The sequence below is a fragment of the Gadus morhua genome, chromosome 2 (assembly GCF_902167405.1).
Source record: "Gadus morhua chromosome 2, gadMor3.0, whole genome shotgun sequence".
In the NCBI taxonomy this organism is placed as follows: domain Eukaryota; kingdom Metazoa; phylum Chordata; class Actinopteri; order Gadiformes; family Gadidae; genus Gadus; species Gadus morhua.
The window spans coordinates 19051502-19071084 of NC_044049.1; the positions used below are offsets into that span (position 1 = coordinate 19051502).

The 19583-nt window shown below is 46.3% G+C and overlaps 1 protein-coding gene across 6 annotated transcripts; it reads left to right on the forward strand.

The window, feature by feature from the left end:
- The first annotated feature begins 337 nt into the window (after nt 1–337).
- On the forward strand, nt 338–16542 carry luc7l3 (LUC7-like 3 pre-mRNA splicing factor). 6 transcript variants are annotated; one of them, XM_030337629.1, is made up of 11 exons: nt 340–660; nt 1451–1517; nt 1606–1645; nt 1858–2002; nt 2472–2546; nt 3569–3673; nt 3798–3959; nt 4572–4927; nt 13315–13580; nt 14303–14535; nt 15955–16542. In XM_030337629.1, the coding sequence occupies exons 1-10, from the start codon at nt 562–564 to the stop codon at nt 14500–14502; spliced, it is 1515 nt and encodes a 504-aa protein (XP_030193489.1). In that variant the 5' UTR covers nt 340–561; the 3' UTR covers nt 14503–14535; nt 15955–16542. The 6 variants fall into 6 exon arrangements, with proteins under 6 accessions (XP_030193509.1, XP_030193536.1, XP_030193489.1 ...); XM_030337640.1 differs by having other exon boundaries at nt 14303–14482; XM_030337658.1 differs by having other exon boundaries at nt 13315–13568.
- The last annotated feature ends 3041 nt before the right edge of the window (nt 16543–19583 follow it).

A 19583-nucleotide genomic window follows, 5' to 3' on the forward strand; every position in this document is an offset into this window, starting at 1 on the left:
TCCACAGCCAGCTTAAAAAGCTGCAATACCAGGCTTGGCCTCTGAGCACTGGTGGATTGCGGAAGTATGCGCCGATCCTGGGGGCCTGATCTAAACAGTGTCGAGCCGGCTTTTATGGTCGTCCATTTTTGTAGTCTTTATACGCCTTATTTATGGAGTCAAACTGACATGGAGTCCTAACCTCATTAAACATTAACAAAAAAGGACATGCGGTTTAATTTATATACTTGTATGATATCAACGCTATTTATTGGGCACAATTGGCACGTTTTATATATATAAAGCTATGATGTTTCAGGGGGCGTATGGTTACACTTCCGTTTGCTACACCGCCTAAAGTTCAATTTCCGGTTGACACAGACCCTGGCGGAGCGCTGTTGTGTAGCGCGAGGAGGAGGGCTGCCATTTTGATCTCAACGGTTTGGGAGAGAAGCGCCGAGGGGAGCTCCACTCACACAAACACACACACACCCAACAGAGGACGCTCTAAGCGGGAAGGAGGACGGATTCAGCGAGAAGGAGGACGGTTTCATCGGGAAGGAGGACGGTTTCAGCGGAAAGATGCTGTCCGCTGCGCAGCTGCTCGACGAGTTGATGGGCCGCGACCGGAACCTGGCGCCCGACGAGAAGCGCTGCAACGTCCGCTGGGACCACGAGACCGTAAGCCCCAGTCCCACCACCACGGACCCCCCCGGTCTGATTTAGCGTAATGTTACACCGTAAACCCCCGGACTACTTTCCCCCAGACCGGGCTGGTGCCGAGCTAATCCCGGGCCAGTACAGCGGCGGCCCGGAGCGCTGGTCGTGGCTAGCGGATGTAGCCTAGTGAGCTAGCACAAAGGCTATTAAGTGACAGCTAACGCTAGCGCGCCTAGCAACGGCAGCGTGAGGGCACGGTTTGCCTGTTAATCAGATATGAGGTGGATTCGTCTTTAATAGTGAAGTGGTGATAAGTCTGTAATAATTGTTCAGCTGAGAGAACCTCCATCTGAGCCAGATCCATGTTGAACAGGAACACCGGTCCTAGAGTACAACACGTTAGCACACCATTCTGTTCATGTAAACACCAATAGTAACGTATTCATGTGGTGGTATCTAATGAACCTTCATGTAAACACCAGTAGTTACGTGTTCATGCGGTGGTATCTGAATGCATTCAATTTAAGCACCAGTTACGTGTTCATGTGATGGTATCTGAATACATTCATGTTAACACCATAGTTACTCGTTCATGTGATAGTATCTGAATGCATTCATGTAAACACCAGTAGTAACGTGTTCATGTGGGGGCATCTAATGAACATTCATGTAAGCACTATACTAACATGTCCATGTCGTGGTATCTAATGATCCTTCATGTAAACACCCGTACTAACGTGTTTGTCTCATGTTATCTGAATACTTTCATGTAAACACCAGTATTAATGTGTTCATGCTGTCTCCTCCCAAGGTGTGTCGGTACTACCTCTGTGGCTTCTGTCCAGCGGAGCTCTTCACCAACACACGGTCAGACCTGGGTAAGACCTGAACACATTAACACATTTGGGGTGAAGGGTGGTGAACACAGGATGGGCTGTTTCTCATTGATTTTCTCTTCTCTTTCAGGACCTTGTGAGAAAATCCACGATGAAAATTTACGGAAAACGTAAGCTTTGATATGTTTAATATTCACTGTTTAATTAGATTTTAATAATTCAGATGTTTTTTATCCGAAGCGTTTTGCAGGGATTAAGATACTTTTCATAAGTGTATTTTGACGTTTTGCAGCCTGGAGTTAAATAACCAAGTTCTCCGGCAGACACACCCACTCCATCACCACAGTCCCCATGTTAAATCTCCTACCCTGTGCGGCTCCAGGTACGAGAAGAGCTCCCGCTTCATGAAGGAGGGGTACGAGCGAGACTTCCTGCGCTACCTGCAGTCCCTGCTGGCGGAGGTGGAGCGGCGGATCCGGAGGGGCCACGCGCGGCTGGCCCTGTCCCAGGCCCAGCAGAACGCAGGGGTGGGTGGTAGCATCAGGGGTCGGAGCTTCACACTTCTAAAATACCTATGAGAACAAAAGAACACTGTTGATGTTAGACCTGCATCAGCTAAATGGTTTATGGCGGTGTCCAGCCATCTAAAATAGGGGCTGGCTGAACATCTGCACACAATCCCATTCCCTACAGTTAGTGAGAAGATATACACATTTTTTTATAGAACATCATTCACGCACTTTTTCTTTTGTTGTTGTTGATTTAAAGCCACTCCCTATTTACGATGACTTAAGTAAGACAATGAATGTCTTGTACGACCCATACACGTATAGATAGATATAATTAGGTCATAGCCCTAGAGATAACACAACCTCATCCTACCACGCCGGATGGCGTTCCCTCTGTAGCGTTTGTCCCTCCTGGGCCGCTTTAGAGCGGTGCAGCGTGACGGAGGAATCCCCTCCTCATCCTAACCCAGCGTTGGTCTCTTTTAAGGGTCCTGGTCCTGCTGGGAAGAACGACGAGAAGTCGACGGTCCTGACGGAGAAAATTGAGGACCTTGTTCTTCAGGTCTGTTGCTCTGCAGTTTACACATCTTCCTCTGTCTCAATGTGTGGTTAACCGATTTGTATAAAACAACCCAGAAGCTCCCTGTGTCTGGGCTGAAAAAAGTGGCTCCGGGCAGTAGGGCTGAACGATTTTAAGAAAAAATTGAAATTGCGATTTTTCTGGTAGAGATTGCGGTTTCGATTTCAACCACGATTTATTTTCTTTAAATCAAGTTTCAGTATAAATTAATATAACCAATGAATTCCATTAAGGTAATGCAATAATGAAAACTGCTGGCAACAGATTTCAAATGCAAGACTGTTTATTCAAGTACCTAAGAAACAACAACCAAAAAAGTCAAATAAAAAGGGAGCCCTCTTTCTTAAGTAAACTTGCTTCAATGGCTCATCAGCATCAAAATAATTGCACTTTTGTAAAAAAAAAAAAAAAACTGCAGCTTTGACGATCCCAAAATCGTAATGCTTGAGATCGCGATTTTCGGTCGAAAACGATAGATCGTTCAGCCCTACTGGGCAGTGCGTGGTAGCGACTGGAGGTAGCCCTATTGGCCCTGGCGTGGCTTCAGATGGCCTCACCAGTGGCTGGAGGTAGAGCATCCCTATTGGCCCTGGCTCGGCTTCAGGTGGCCTCACCAGAGGCTGTGGGTTTTTATCTCACTTCAATTCGGCATCTGTTGCGTTGTTGTTACCGCAACGTCTGTTACTTTTCAGGTAGTTTGGTTTTTTCAGCCTGTATTCAATTCTGGCTGAAACTGAAACCTTTTACATTTTTAAAAAGTAAAAGGGTCAGCTACAGAGTTGGATAATGGTCTGTCACAGGAAAAAAATATATTCTCAGCAGATCTCAGCAGCCTCACTCTACCAGCGTGCCAAGACTTAAAATAGACACGTAGAGCGTATCAATGGATACCTGTTTCCATCCAGTGCAGAGAAAACGCGTTGAGCCCTGGGCCCGGTAGGCTGCGTTCACTACTGTATCCCCATGGCTGTAGTCCCTTCCTCACTATGTGTCCGTGTGTCCAGATCGAGGAGCTGGGCTCGGAGGGCCGGGTGGAGGAGGCGCAGGGCATGATGAAGCTGGTGGAGCAGCTGAAGGAGGAGCGAGAGATGATCAGCGCCAACCCCTCGGTGGGTCTGCCCCTCGTGGACTGCATGTTCAGCATTCACCTTCTTGTATTTTAAATGTTAGGACCACTTACGACCCCGAATGGAAGAGGCAACATTGTAACAATGGGGGGTTTGTTTTGAGCAGACCATCGAGAGCTTCGCTGCTCAGGAGAAGCAGATGGAGGTGTGCGAGGTGTGCGGTGCCTTCCTCATCGTGGGCGACGCACAGTCCAGGGTGGACGACCATCTGATGGGAAAGCAGCACATGGGCTACGCTAAGATCAAGACCACCGTGGAAGAACTCAAGGTAACCTTGACAACTGCACCGATCCCATAGAGTCGTTACGGCTGGGACCTCCAGACCTCTAAGGTCCAACGTCCTCTCTAGCTAGAGCAAGATGCCTGACCCCGAACCTGCTCACTGATTCATACTAGGGAACTTCAAGTAGCTTTGGAATACAAGCAATGACTAAATAGTTAACATCTCGTCGATGATTATATTTACTGAAATATTATTTGATTGATGTGCAGAATGAATCATTGTGCAGAATGAGTCATGTTTCTGCATATCGTTTATGCGTTTTTTTAGACCAAAGGAATCAAACAAGTACTATGTTTTCACCAGTCCCTGCAGCCCAGTTAGGTGTGCTCCTCGTGTCGGAGAAGCCCGTCTTGGACGGGCTTTAGCTCCTCGGACCATTGTAGTACAATGCCACACCCTGTGTCTTTATTCACGTGTGGATGATGATTCTGACGGCAGTCATGAGGGTATGATGATTCTGACGTTAGTAATGAGGGGATGATGATTCTGACGTTGGAGTCGCTAGTGTCATGTGGGGATGATGATTCTGACGTTAGTCCTGTTACGGTTCATGACGCTTCATTGAGTCCTGTTCATAGAGTACTGTTCCATCTGCAGGAGAAGCTCCGGCGCCGCTCGGAGGAGCCTGCCGGAGACGCCTCGCCCGTCAAGAAGGACCGCGAGGCATGGGAGCGGGAGAGGGAGGAGCGGGAGAAGAGGAGGAAGGAGGAGGAGGAGAAGGAAAAGGAAAAGGAGAAAGAGCGCGAGAGGGAGAAGGAGCGGGAGCGCGAAAAGGAGAAAGAGAAGGAGCGCGAGAGAGACCGGGAGCGCGAGAGGGAGCGGGAGCGCGAGAGACGAGTGAGGCGCAGCGCCTCCAACAGCCGCCACTCCAGTCGTGCCTCGGACCGCAAGCGCAGCCGATCCCGGGAGAGGAGACGGTCCCGCAGCAGGGACCGCGATCGCAGACGGAGCAGGTGCTGCTCCGCCCCCACACTCTGCTCTGACACGCATGCACACCACAGACACACCATATCAGAAGGAACCACTCGATGGCTCTTGGTTTGACTTGGTCATCATGGGGGCATTGGTGGCACAAATGCGACACTTTCAGGGACCTGGACACAACATTGTTTATACTCAAACAGTTCAGTTCACATGCCTGATATCTTTCAGGTGCCCAAACGGATTTCCGGCGTAACGACGTGTCTGCAAAAAGAAAAGAAAATCTGGTTTGCGTTCGCGTTATCTGACACTAACCAAGATTTGAAAGCGCGTTCACACCAAAAGCACACCTCTGCTGCAGAGCGAATTAAAATCGCCGGCAGAACGGTCTGGGGGTCAAACACCGGCATATATGTAAACTATAACTGGCCCTTCACAACTTCCGGCGGTGAATTATATTTGATAATTCACTGTTGCTAAGTATAATCACGAGTATAATTGACCCTGTCAAGGAAAACAAAGTACCGTATTTTCCGCACTTTAAGGCACACCGGAGTATAAGCCGCAGCAGCTAAATTGAATGATGTGTACATATATAAGCCGCACTGGACTATAAGCCGCCGGTGTTTTAATGTTTAATTACCATATGCAAGGTTTCGTGCACAGAGGGGATTGTCGGGAAAGAGATGGCTGCTTGAGGAAGCTTCCATTTATTAACATTTCAACAAACGAGTTCCATATTTGCATAACGTATTCAAGTGTTATACTGTGCTGTGTAAACGGTACTGTATCACATAGCGTATCAGACACACAAACTTTTCAACTTTCAAACTTAAATGGTGCGCTCCCAGCGCACATACCGGCAGTGATCTACACAGCAGTGGTTTTCAATCAGTGGTCCTTGAGGGACTGCATGGGGGTTCCCCAGCAAAATGAGTTAACCGTAATAGCGTCACAAACATTTAACCACTTAACTTTGGCTATTTTGGAAAAACCTTGAAAAAGTGTGAACATCTTTGAACATTTATCTACATTATAGCCTACAGTAGTACCATAACAAAAAACAAAGCTTACAGTGCTTGACGAGGCAATATCAATGGCTAAATTAAATGTGTTTTTTTTAACAGTGCTAAATAAAGTGCCTGTAACATGACAGTAAGTGCGTAAGCCTAAAGTTGCAGCAACGAGGCTGCTTAAAATATACGGTAATCAGCCTACCAGAAAAGTCATTAATCCTCGTCTTCATCTTTTAGGCTAAGGTGCAGTACACGGCTGTAACTAGAAAAGTCAAGTCATTAATCCTCATCTCCGTCTTCTTCCTGCGTACTAAAACCACCAAAGTCCTCATCTTCAGTGTCGGAAACGAACAGGCTCAGGGTGGCTTCGTCTGCCACTCCCCTATCTCCTTCGTTGTGGCTGTCAAAACCAACGAACTCCTCTTCGTCACTGTCGGAATCAAACAGCCTCTGAGGGGCCTCAGCTGTGGCGGCGTCCTCTTCTTCATCACGCAGTAGTCCAGCCTTTCGGAACCCGTTAATGATCGTGGATGTTTTGACACTTCTCCACGCCATCAGGACCCACTCGCAAACTTGAGCGAAAGTTGCTTTTCGAATGCGACCAATTTTGGTGAATGATTTGTCGCCACTAGTCATACACGCCTCCCACTGAACGCGTAGTGCCACTTTCAACGCACGATTGACACCGATGTCGAGTGGCTGCAGATCACAGCTGGAATCTAGTTTGTGCTCTTGATGGCTGCCTTCACATTATCCGTTATATGGGCCCTCATGCTTTCCAAAACGAGGAAAGCTTTTTTTTTTTGGCGAAAGAATCCTCCAGGGCCCTTGACGTAGCACTCGTTCAGCCACTCCTTCATCACGCTTTCCATCATCCACCCTTTCTTGTTGAATTTAAAGGAGATGCCGTTCGGGATCTTTTCTTTTGGCATTGTAATCCGCTTAAAAATCACCATTGGCGGAAGCTTTACTCCAGATGCTGTGCAGCCAAGAACACAAGTGAAATTCGTTCTCTCGTGGCCATTGGTTCTCAACGTGATGGACGATTCACCTTTCTTGTTAACAGTCCTAGTGAGAGGGAGGTCAAACGTCAAAGGCACTTCATCCATATTTATGATCTGGTCCGGTCTGATGGAATATTCCTCTATCTTTCTTTGTGTGAATTCGCCAAAGTTTGTTATTTTTTCCTTGTAGTCGGGAGGGAGTTGCTCCCGACTACAACACAGTCGTCCGCGCCCTGATGGACAGTCCCTTTCGTCTCATAAATCTGAAACACCAGGATGGTCCACCTCATTTCGGTGGTGACTGTTTTAGCTTTCAGTCGGATCTGCACGGTGGAAACACCTCGGCCGTCTGCTCTCTGTGTGTTCACCCAATCTTCGAGAAAGTCTTCAAGTTCAGGCCATCTGCTTTTATTACCTCTGAAAGCTTTTTTTGACTTCTTGCATTGAGACAGTTCTTCCCGCTGGCGTTTCCAACGTCTCATCATTGATGCCAAGGCCACGTGCAGCAGCTCTATTTCCTTCTTTTACAGACAGATTGACTGCCTTTAACTTAAAAGCTACATCATATGCATTTCTACGTTTGTTTTCCATAATGAGGGTTTGCATGAAAGCTTTCGTAATATTTGTCTTGCTCTCGTTCTCGTTCTGTCTTTCGTAGCTTACCACTATCGGTTCCACTTTTACTTTTGCGCCCTACCAGAGGCTTTTCCGGCCTCCAGCGTTTCCTGCTGGAGCCCGCCACTTACAGGTGGGGGGGTGCGGACCGGTCATAGAGCCCATAGAGTTAAAGTCGGTGGACTGTAACCTGTAAAATCCATAGATTTAGGAGGTCCCCTAGATGCCGTTAGCTGTAAAAATCCATAGATTAGCCGCACCATTATATAAGCCGGAGACTCGAAAAATGGGGCAAAAGGTGCGGCTCATAGTCCGAAAATTACGGTATTTTTTTTTTTTTAATCTAATGACGTCTTTGGTGTCACTCCGCAAGTAACGGTAACTTGTCAACCCCAGCGTCTTCGGTTGATAAGCGACTTCAACGTCTTTGGCAGTCTATTTCTCTGCTGATCAACACTGAATGCTGAACAAATACATTTTAAAAAGACACACCATATGAAGTTATTTTTTCGTTTTGGCAAGTAGCATAATAAGCAAGATAATGTATAGAACATCGCCGGTCATTATCGAAAATAAGCCCCTTTAGGGCAAAGCAAGACGTCTCCGCTGCGCGTCGGTGTCCTGTTCGCACTGTCGGGCTTATTTTCCCGATAATGACCGGCGTTCTATACATTATCCCTTACATATCCCGCTGCTTCGGGTTTGCCTTTGTAGGCGCGTTGAGGAGGAGCGGTCAGTAAGGGTGCATGTATGATGCGCGGGTTTATCCAATAAGTGGTAGTGTACCCGCGCACCATTGGCATGTATGCGTGCTTGTCTCTGTGCGTGTGTGACTGAGAATGACAGGGAGAAAGAGTGCTATGCGGAGATGAATGAACATAACTGTATTTATATTTCAAAAATCGCTTACAAAAAAAAAAGAATTATGGCGCTCGGTGTTGATTCTGTGGCGCTGCGCCACACATTGCTCTATGTATGGGTAACACTGAACTGTAATCAGAAAACGCGGTTACATGCTATAGACCCTAGTATCTGTGGTATGAGGGCTGGGACAAATTTCATATTATAAATATGAACACTTCCATTTTGAAAGTATAGACCGTCGCGATTCCCATTGAAACGAATGGCGCGGTGATTATTCTTCGAAATGAGAGCTGGTAAATTGTGAAAAATGAATTAAACTGTATCAGAAAACGCGGTTATATGCTATAGACCCTAGAGTATCTTTGGTATAAAGGCTGGGACGACCTTAGCTATGACTTGGCAACGGAAGGTATTCTAGTCCGCTCAGCTATGAGCCAGAGAGCGTTGTTCGTTTCAAAGGGATTCCCGACGGTATATACTTTCAACATAAAGGGTACATATTTATAATTGGAAATTTGTCCCAGCCTTTATACCAAAGATACTATAGGGTCTATAGCATATAACCGCGTTTTCTGATGACAGTTTAATGCATTTTTCACAACAGACAATTTGACTGGAACTACTTGGCAGGTAGTTGTTTTTTTGCGTCTAAGATATTAAGTGATTTCTTGCCGATGATCCATGGCTACCTTTGTGAATGTCGGCACACATCGAATAATCGATTATTCGTTCATACCACCCACTGCTTATTCGACCATGAAAACTTGTGAGTTATTCACATCCCTAGTGCCTATTGAGAAGGATAAAGGATCTTTGGTATGATCACTAGCCGCATTTACATGGACATTTCTGATCCGAATAGAATTGGAAGAACAGCTAAATCGAAATAGAAAAGGATCATATATACGCCTCAATCGAAATACAATTCTCTGATCGGAATAGAATTTTATGCTGAATAGAAGTGTAGTCCACTGTCATCAACATGTATACACTTATTCCGATTAGTATGGGGTGGGTGCGGCTTTTTTTTAACAGAGCAACTGCAGTGGTTCGCAATTGGTCCACTCCGTCTGTACTTTTATGCTCAACGAACTTGGCCGCTGTCAAGGAAAGTGTTTTTTTGCCTGATTCACGTCTTTCTTATCGCTCCGCAAGTAGTCCGGTAATTTATCAACCCGCGTGTCTGGTTGCTAAGCGACGTCAACGTCTTTGTCAGACTATTTCTCTGCTGATCAACACTACGAATGGTAATTGTAAAAAGACACAACGTGTGAAGAATTGTTTCGTTTTGGCAAGGAGCCGTGTAATAAGCGGGATAATGTATAGAACGCGCCGGTCATTATCGAAAATAATACCTTTCAGGGCGAAGCAAGACACCTCCACTTCGCGTCGGGGTCTGGTTCGCCCTGTCGGGGCTTATTTTCCCGATAATCACCGGCGTTCTGTAGGCCTACAACATTATCCCTTACATATATCATGTAAGTCCATGCCAACATAACGGTTGTGCGCGAGAGACGTACGGACGTACGCTTACCACTTTTGTAAATGCCATAAATACAATGCGTTCGGATTGCATGATGGGAATAGATATATCAGAAATGGCCATGTAAATGACTGTCGGCAAGTGCTTCCGAACCTGTAGCTATCTCATTGCCTCACTCTCACTCGCTCAGTGAACTGGCTGCTGCTGCTGTGGCTTAGTGCGAGCTGAGGTGCACGCCCACAGACTAGTCTCTGCGGGCAGAGTATGGCTTAGAGTTGGAGCAGCTCGCTGCACAGACACAGAACGTTATATATCTCTCTCTCGATACAAAAAAATTAATGAATTGTATCGTTTTTTGCATGATGAGGGTATCGCAATACCGGTATACCGTGCAACACTACAAACAATAAGTACGCCGGGAAGTGACTACTTAAAAGCAGGGATGGTTTACTGAACAGGCCAACTAGGCCCAGGATCCTAAGAGCTCTGGGGTCTCATTTATAAAACAGTGCGTGGGATCGTTACTAAAAATGTGCGTACGCCCAAAAGCCAAGTTTTGCGTTCGCCCAAAAATATTCAGATTTATAAAACCCTGCGTACGCACACCGTACGCAATCTTTGCTTTATAAATCACAGACTGCCTACAAGTGTGTGCAGCTGAATCAGCTTCACGTTCCGCCCTGTACACGCCCCTTTTTAACCATAAATGGTCAATGCAAATGACCTCATGAATTCGATCTGCATATAAAACAGACTCAGATGCAAGTATTATGTCTTGTCGGAAACAATGGCAGAAGTACTGAGAAAAGCAAAAAAGCGAAATTTCACAGAGGTTGAAGTGGAGACACTTGTGGGTGAGATGGAGGCCCGAAAAGTAGTTTTGTTCGGCGGTCACGGGATTGGGATCGCCAACAACAAAAACAGAGTGTGGGGCAACATGTTGCTGCAGCAGTGAACTCTGTCAGTAGCAAGGAGCGCAGTAGCGTACAGTCCCAGAATTAAAAAAGAAGTGGTCTGACATAAAGTTACATATTTTTATGTAGCCTACCAATAAATCGTTATGGTCCCTTAAGACCATCTCCCTCCGAATCCTGTCATTTGCATGGTCCGCCAGAAGTGCCATATGGTGCAGCATTAACCACGGCGCTCAACTCTGCATTTATAGGGTTACGGTAATAAGACTGACCGAGAACACCTTGGATAATCAGTTTGTAATCATCCACGTAAAATGTTCTTGAACATTCTTGAACCCCTTTTTAATGCCTGATTTGTCATGAAAAGCATCAAGAGTAACGGACAACAATTGTGATGAGGAGTGTGGCTTGGTTTTCCACACTTGGGATTTAATTGACATTTGATTATGTGTTTACAGTGTCACATAAAAATATGTTGTTGACACATGTTGGACGGATGCTTTATTCCATGCAGTCGCGCCGTCAGTGGACAGTATGGAGTGACGGGATTAAATACAGAGATTTTTATTTTTATTTCTATTCTAGGGAGATGTTTCTGGAGTTATAACTGCGAAATAACGCAGTTGACTTAAATTATTCTGATTACATAGATTTAACGCATGATACGGGTTGAAATTAAATTTATGAAGGGCGATGATAAAACATAATCGTTCTTCTCACTCTACAATTCTTCGGTCTGACTTCAGTTCACCACCACACCATCTGTGTCGCAAATTCTCCTTTTCCTCCAAACCATGCGTACGCATGGGTCAGAGTTTGCTTAGGGCTGCGCACATTTTCCCGTCAAGTTGGTTTTATATAGATCACAACCTTGGCGTTGAAAGTCACGTACGCCAATTTCAGCCCCGTTTTGTGCGTACGCAACGGTTATAAATGAGACCCCTGGTGCTCTACACAAAGATGCTACTGTAATATAGGCTTATATTGGGTTTGTTCATCTCATGTCTGAATGTTGTCCATTTATTTCCACAAAATTCACCAGAAACTATAATTTAAGGGTCTATTTATCAAAATGTTCCCACAAGGGAGCATACCCCTGGGTCCTGCTTGACAATTATGCTGATCAGGGCATATATCTTGGCATAGGGGCCCGCTAACCTCCCAGGGAAAAAAGTTCAGGCTCAGGATTTTTTTCTACTAACTAGGGATGGGCATAATTAATCGATGCTCGATAATTGTTCGTTCAGAAATGTGTCGATCAATTTATATTGTTATCGATCAAAAGGACGTTGTGTTGCATACTGTGAGTCTTGAAGAATTTAATTGAATATCACTGTGGGAGAAATAACACCCTGCCGACTGGTGGAAAGTGAATGGAAGAAGGTTCCCCAGGCTGTCAAAGTTAGCGCGACAATACCTCTGCATCCCCGCAACTTCGGTCCCGTCAGAGCGGATGTTTTCTGCTGCTGGACTGACGGTTACAAGGCTGCGTTCGCGTCTGACCCCCGAGCATGTTAACATGCTTATAATCCTAAACAAAAATATGTTGGCTGGAGTTACTGTATGCTGTGGACAGTAGGGACAGTCACCACCGTATGTGAGTCGCTCTTTTTTTCTTAATGTGTTGTCTCTCGCTCCGCTTTTCTTTCGGCTTGGTGCCTCTTGGAGTCGTTACATTTTGCCAAAACGGTGATATTTTAGCAACAAGTTCAGCCTTACATATGTTCAATAAGGTATTGCTTTTAGATAGTCTAGTTCATGCAATTGTTTGTAAATGGGTGGCTCATCTTTTTGTTGCGAGCCTTTTCGCACGCCGGCTGCATCCTATAGGCATTATAGGTCAGCCTTTTTTCCCCCTTTTTTTCAAAACAGTTATACAGTTTAATGCCCACTTTTAGCCTACTGCCTTTGTTTGATTATTGTTGTCCGATAAGTTGGCTACTTATTGTAATTGGAATAGGCTACAGATTTAGTCTTGTTGAATCGTTTCCAAACCTTTAAGAGCGGCTGTAGGCGCATTGTTCGGACTTTACGAGCGCTGCATAGGCCTATAACCTATAATGCCTGTATTTATTATTTTAAAACTGTTAAACAGTTGTAGGTCTTCAAGTTAACTGTATTGTATTAATGTTGGCCCATACATTATTGTTGGAATAAAGATTTCATTGATAAAAACATGCTGCATTTTCTACCAACGGGAATTTCAATATAGCCTATAAAAAAAAGTTAATGATTAATCGATAATTGATCGATAACTCTAGCGATGCTCGATCAAGGAAATTTCTTCAAATGCCCATCCCTACTGCTAACCCCTGAGTTCAGCTCAGTTATATGGGCAATGTCCAAACGTATGATTTAGAGACCAACCCACTGTTTGGTCAGTCTCATTAATCACCTTTAAATGACGTCTGGTGTTTCTGTAGCTTTATTCTGTACAGTCTGATGGCAGCGGTTGTCTGGTGTTTCTGCAGAGGAGCTTTATTCTTTACAGTCTAATGGCAGCGGCCCGTGTTTCCTCCCCAGGAGCCGGGACAAGGAACGCCGCCGCAGCAGCCGTGACCGCCCCGAAAAGAAAAGGCGCTCCCGCAGCCGTGAGAGGAAGAGATCCCGCAGCCCCGAGCGCAAGTCCCACCGCCACCGCAGCCGTAGCCGAGACAAGGAGAGGGAGAAGGAGAGGGAGAGGGACAGGGACAAGGAGCGCGACAAGGACAAGGAGCGCGACAAGGACAGGGACAAGGGACGGGAGAAGGACAAGGGGCGCTCGTCCAGAGACAAAGGTGCGCTTCACGGTACAGTAGGGGTGGGAATCTCTTGGCACCTCACGATTCGATTCCGATTATGAGGTCAACGATTCGATTCTGAACCGATTATCGATGCATCTCGATGCAACAATTTTTTTTATGTACATTTCCATGTGTGATTTTCAAAAATATATATATACATCTGGGTTTGCTACTCAGAGTTTGCTAATCACTTCCTACTTTTGTGATGATCATTAAAGACATCAACACAATGAAGATAAATTCAATGTTTTTTGAAGAATGTAGCAGCAGGCAAAAAAAAAAAAAACTTTTTTTCTAATTTTTTTTTTTTTTATTCCGATTATTAATTTATCTGCATCGAGACAGAATCGTTCTTGCGAGAATCGCGATGCATCGAAGAATCGATAATTTTTCCCACCCCTACGGTACAGCATTTATGCCTCTGTCCTTTGAAGTGCTGCGCACATTCTGTGGATTCGTTGCTGCTGTAGTAGTGGAGGAAGGGCCTTCTTAAAGGGAGGCCATGTGGAGGCCCGGGTCAGGGGGTCCGGCTCTGTTGAGCACGGAGGTGTCTGTCGACGGGCCTCTTCTGACCCTCTGACTCTGCTCCTTGTGTGACTTTGTTCCATTTGTCGACGGGCCTCCTCTGACTCTGCTCCTTATGTGACTCTGTTCACGTTGTCGACGGGCCTCCTCCAACCTTGCTCCTTGTGTGACTCTGTTCCTCTGTCTCTGCTCCTTGTGTGCAGACCGTAAGGACACGGAGGAGAAGAGGAGCAGCAGTGGCTCGGTGAAAGACAAGCCGTCTGATGGCAACGGCACGGCGGCCCCCCAGGCCTCCTCCGACGCAGAGCCCATGGAGAGCGAGCCCGCACCCCCCGCCTCCTCTCCCAAGCTAAACGGCCAGCAAGAGCTCCTCCATTCTGAAGGTGACACTCAGTCCAATTAAAACTGATCTGATAGGACCTCAGATCAGACTCAGGTAAGTGCGCCTCTCTCCCTGGCACTCAATCCCCCCTTCCCTCAACCCCCTCTTCCTGTCCAGCCCCATCTCCCCTCTCACCCCCCCCTCAAACCCATCTCATCCTACACTTCTCCCACCCCTTCCCCCCTCACCTCTCCCCCAAATCGTTGATTGTTAATGCCTAATGCCTCTATGGTTTTTGTCTCATGTACTGTATGCCTTTATCTATACATATCTCTACCCTGTGCATCATAAGTGTGAGCTGAAGATGAAGGACTAGGCCTGATGAATGGGAAGTAGAAAGGTCACACAAAGCCAGGAGGGAAAGGCCAGAGTAGTCCTGATCAGACAAACCCTGAGGTACCCCATACCACGGGCTCTGTCCAGCACAGAGCCCGTTAGAGCTGTTATCCTACTGGTCTGTCCAGCCATGTTGTTTGTTCTCCTGTATTCACCCTTTTGATTTCCTGCTTTATCTCTCGTATGGTTAGAGTTCATTAAAGTATCCATGGCGTGTGTCTGTCTAGAAGCACACTGGCTGAAAGGGCATCATGTTTTAAGTAAAGAAGCTAAATTTGATTTAGAAATTTGATATAAACTCATATTACCGATAATGTCGGTTACTGCTCATCCCATCAACCAGTCATGGATTATAATAATGCTATCAGTGTGTTTTCTTTGGGGGGGGGGGCGATGGTGTTTTGAGCGGACTCTGGGTGTTTTGGGGGGCTGGTGGGGGCGTGTGTTAACGTGACTCACTAACTGAAGGGTAGGGTTTATGGAATGACTTGCAGCTGACTTCCATACCTCACACAGCGATGGTGTTGTGAGCGAGACCCACATGAGAAAAAGGCAAATTAAAAATCATGGATACTCTGACTCTCAAACTGTGCAGGTACTCACCCCAGGTACTCCTTTCTCTACCACATTCATTTCTGAATGCTGTTGCCTGTCAAATAAAACCCAAAAGAAACTCAGTTCAGAGATGTAACCTGAAGGTTGATGTGTCATTTTAAAGGTGTTTTAATGTACTCTCACCACCCAATGTATTGCTGATATAGTTTGAGTAAGGTCTTTGGAAAATGCGTCATTCACTGTTTACTCTTTACATCTTATTTACTCAACGTGCACTGTCTCTCCAGCCTTTACCTCATAGCCTTTCTGTTTAAGCTGTTTTATGCAACTATCTAGTATCGCATGTAATTAATCGCAGCTGATGAAGCCCAGTAGTGATATTGAAACGGCGTTCCCAGATTAAACCCTATCGCACTAGGAATGTGTGGAGGAGCTCCTGCTCCCAGTTCATATCGTGCACCTTATTGTTGTGTTGTGACGCCAACGTTAGGAGAAGGTGTTGACATGAGGAGGCGGTGGATTGGACCTTGTGGAGGGTCCATGCTAACATTTCTGTTTGTGGATTCTTTTCTGACATGGCAGGAGAAGCCGGGACTTCGTAGAGGAAGATCTGGAAGAGCCCCGCCTTCAGTGAATCTGACGCTGCTTAAAAATAAGGTGAACCACAGATTAGTGGCTTATTTAAAACGGAGAACTAGGAACGGAATTGTTTTTAATTGTGAAGTGTGGAGAGGAAAAGGTTCCTGTGTTTTTCTTCATTGTTTTCCTGGAGATCTTTTTGTTTGGTGGGAGTGGTTAAACGGTTCATATGCAAAGTGTTTACTCACTTAACCAAAATGCAGATTTTGAAAATCCCACTATTGCTTTTTCGGACTTTCTCTACCGTTCTTATGTGTTGGCATTTAGCACAGTTCTTTTCACCGCTAGAAGTGTGTCTTGGCCGGGGGTCTGTCCTCCACCTCGCTCGTTTGTGTTCCTCATCCACCTGATTGAAGCGTATGTACAATGCTAGACTGTTGTTAGGTCCTGTCTGTTCCCTTACAAATGAGGGACTTGGGTCACCTTGTAAACAAAAAAGAAAATGCATTTTGATCAAAACATTTCAACGACCGAAAGTTTTGTTGATTTTAATGCTTGTATGTCTTGATGAATAAAAAGAGCTAAGGTTTTCTTGCGTTGTGTTCTTTGTGTTTCCTGGTTTCAAACATTGTGACACATGCATTTTGATTAAGATTAGGACCAGAAAGATGTTCAACACACACGCGACCAGAACTACGCGAACATCACTCTTGACAAATTCAAGTGCGGAGCTCAATGGTCACTTAATAAATTGCATGCCAGGCAAGCAATTTAAGTGTGCTGATATTGGATATGTAGAAAAATTTTAGGTAAATAAATCTAGCTAATTTCAATGATAAAACCAGTTCTGGATTGAAGTTGACCACTCATAATTTCGATATGCTGGCGTTTGTCAGCAGCAGTGAGATTGAGTGTCCTTCCAGACTGAAGCCATCAAGTTTCTACACTACTTGTAGTGTAGGAATAGGTGTCATAACTGGAAGAGAACGGCATTAACAAGTAGATGTCATAACTGGAGAGAACAGCATTAACATGTGGTGTAGGTATAGGTGTCATAACTGGAGGAGAACGGCATTAACGTGGAGTATAGGTGTCATTACTGGAAGAACGGCATTAACATTGTTGGGTACGAATGCCAGCGCATGTTTGCACTGCCAGCCTTGGTGGATCCTTTGCCCAGCTGGGACCAGTGCCCTTACGTGGTTTTGGGCCTCCAGCAGGTAGCATCACACGGCAGGGCCCTGGGGTCCGGGACCAGTGGCATCAGAGATGAGGATATCAGTCGATTACACGAGTGATGCTCAGAGGGCTAGTTTGAAAATGGCTTTGGATTAAGGTAAACCGTACATTTATTTTATTAAGGTAAGGAATATTTGTTGACATATAGGAGTGAAGTTTTGTGTTTATTGTTGGCTATTACCTCGGAAGGTCCGATGAACATTCAGTTTGAATTCGAGGCAGCAGGTGGCAGCATGTTCACTTTCTTGAATGTCTCCTGACTATAGTAGCAAAGCAGATCTTTCCGGAACAGCTTTTCTTCATGAATACCAACACACCAGAAGCTAACTGTACAGTAACTGCTCTACCTTAAATCCCAGAGTAATGTGTTATCCACACAGCACATATTTCCCCTGAGTGGCAGTGGCCTGCTGAGGTGAAGGAAAACCAAATGGCAAGCCAGTGAATCATGGTGGGAAGAGTAAATGAGATAAACTGATACAGTGCAACAGAGACTCCGGCTTAGGTTTAACAGATAATGGAGATAAAGTGTCCTCTATCTTCCCCAAAACACACAGACACACAAACAAATACGTTTGGCCAGCCTCCCAGCGACAGGTTGGAGGTGGGATGGGTGCCCAGCGTGAACAGAGCGAGGATTTGAGTTGACATGTGGTCAGACGTTGGTCTCTGAGCCCCCCAACCTCCCCAGCACCTAATGTGACCGGCTGGTGATCTGCTTGTTTGACAAAGCGGGCGCTCTTGCAACAGAGGACAGCTTCTGGCCGGTCACCTTCACCTCGCTGAGAGACCGTCAGAGGGGAGGGTGTTGGTCTCACCCTCCCCCTGCTGAGAGACCGTCAGAGGAGAGGGTATTGGTCTCACCCTCACCTCGCTGAGAGACCGTCAGATGGGGTAGGTTTGGTCTCATGGGACTGCGGTGTGGGGAGCGTGGTGTTCCACTCATACCCCTGCTGCAATGCCTTGCTCCACAAAACTACAGCAGCTTTTCATTGAACATCTCCTGGTGGATCTAACTCCACCCATAGGCGGCGTTAGGGTCAACCCTAAGTTGATCACAGCAGCCCTGCAATGCCCTATAAAGGTCTCCGCTCAGCTTCTCATGACAGGTAGGCCTTCTGGTCCAAAAGGCATGATAGTAAGGCTCATCCATGGCTGGACTCACAAGCTGCTGCTGTCCTTGCAGTGGGTCGATGGATGGATTATCTTTAAGTATGTACAGGCAGTAAGGAGACAGAGAAGAGATCATCAGGCAGAACTGAGTGGTTGGAAGTAAAGTAACCAGAAACTCTTAGGCTAGGAGTGTCCTTGTTATGTGAGGTGGGGTGGCCTTTAAAAAGAGGGATAGACCATTGGCCAGTTTTAGTCAGGTGACCTCCTGGCCGGAATCTTGGCGGTCCTGCTTTAACCACCATGATTGTTTTTGCAACCTTCCGATGGCTGAGGCTGCGTTCCCCTGGAGGCGGCTGGTGTTGAGACCGATTCTCTCCAGTATCATGTATTGGGGGTAAAGAACCCCATGGGCCAATGGGAGATCTCTCTCCTCCTCTTACTCACCCGTTCACTCGCTCAACCCTTCACTCAGCAGATGGCATTGACCACAGGAACCAGGCTTCACGTCGACTCTGGGTATCAACCCAGTCTCTCAGCAACTAGGAGCTCTCTCTCTCTCTCTCTCTCTCTCTCTCTCTCTCTCTCTCTCTCTCAGTGTTGCGGGTGGCAGACTGTTGGCCCTGGTTCCCCAGCATCACCGCTCTGTTTCTGGGCAGTGAACTGAAGGCAGCCCCCGCCCAGCGGGGAGCTGCCTCGGGCTGAGGTCATGCAGAGGTCATAACAGCAGAATAACGTGTTCTTCTTTCTCTGAAGCTGAAATATCTTTGGGAGCGAAGCCGCCGCTGAGAAGAAGAGAGAGGAACCATGTAGACAGAGACACTCCGTTCTGGACATCCCAGCGCTTTGGGGAATGGAATGGAAGGCAGAGCGGGAAGAAGAAGAGAAAGGACAGATATGGTGGTTGAGGCTGCTCGGAATCATTTAAATTCATTCAAATTAATTCAACCCGTCCTCTGCCAAGCTAACAAACTCATTACAAATAGTAAGGCGTTTGAATTCAGAAGATACAGTGGTGGGAGGACAGATAAAAAGGGGTTTTGCTGGGGCCGATGCTGTAAAGTATTATTCAGCATAAAGCTCCCCTCTCCTCTCCATCCTCCGGCACGTCGAGGCTTCGGCACAATGGCACCAACCCTCACCCCCGTCGCCCGCCTGTCTCCATAGCAACGCCTGAAGCGGACCTCACCTCGTCTGGCGCTGCCCGGACAGCCAGTCAGGCACATGAATATACGCAGCAGGAGGTAAAAATTGTTCGGTACACCGCCTAAAAAGTGTCCTGG

Excerpts from the sequence above, each read along its gene's own strand:
- luc7l3 (XM_030337629.1), top strand. The coding sequence starts at position 562 with ATGCTGTCCGCTGCGCAGCTGCTCGACGAGTTGATGGGCCGCGACCGG. Across the intron at positions 3,960-4,571 it reads CCACCGTGGAAGAACTCAAG|GAGAAGCTCCGGCGCCGCTC; the intron begins GTAACCTTGACA and ends TTCCATCTGCAG. Across the intron at positions 4,928-13,314 it reads CGCGATCGCAGACGGAGCAG|GAGCCGGGACAAGGAACGCC; the intron begins GTGCTGCTCCGC and ends TTTCCTCCCCAG.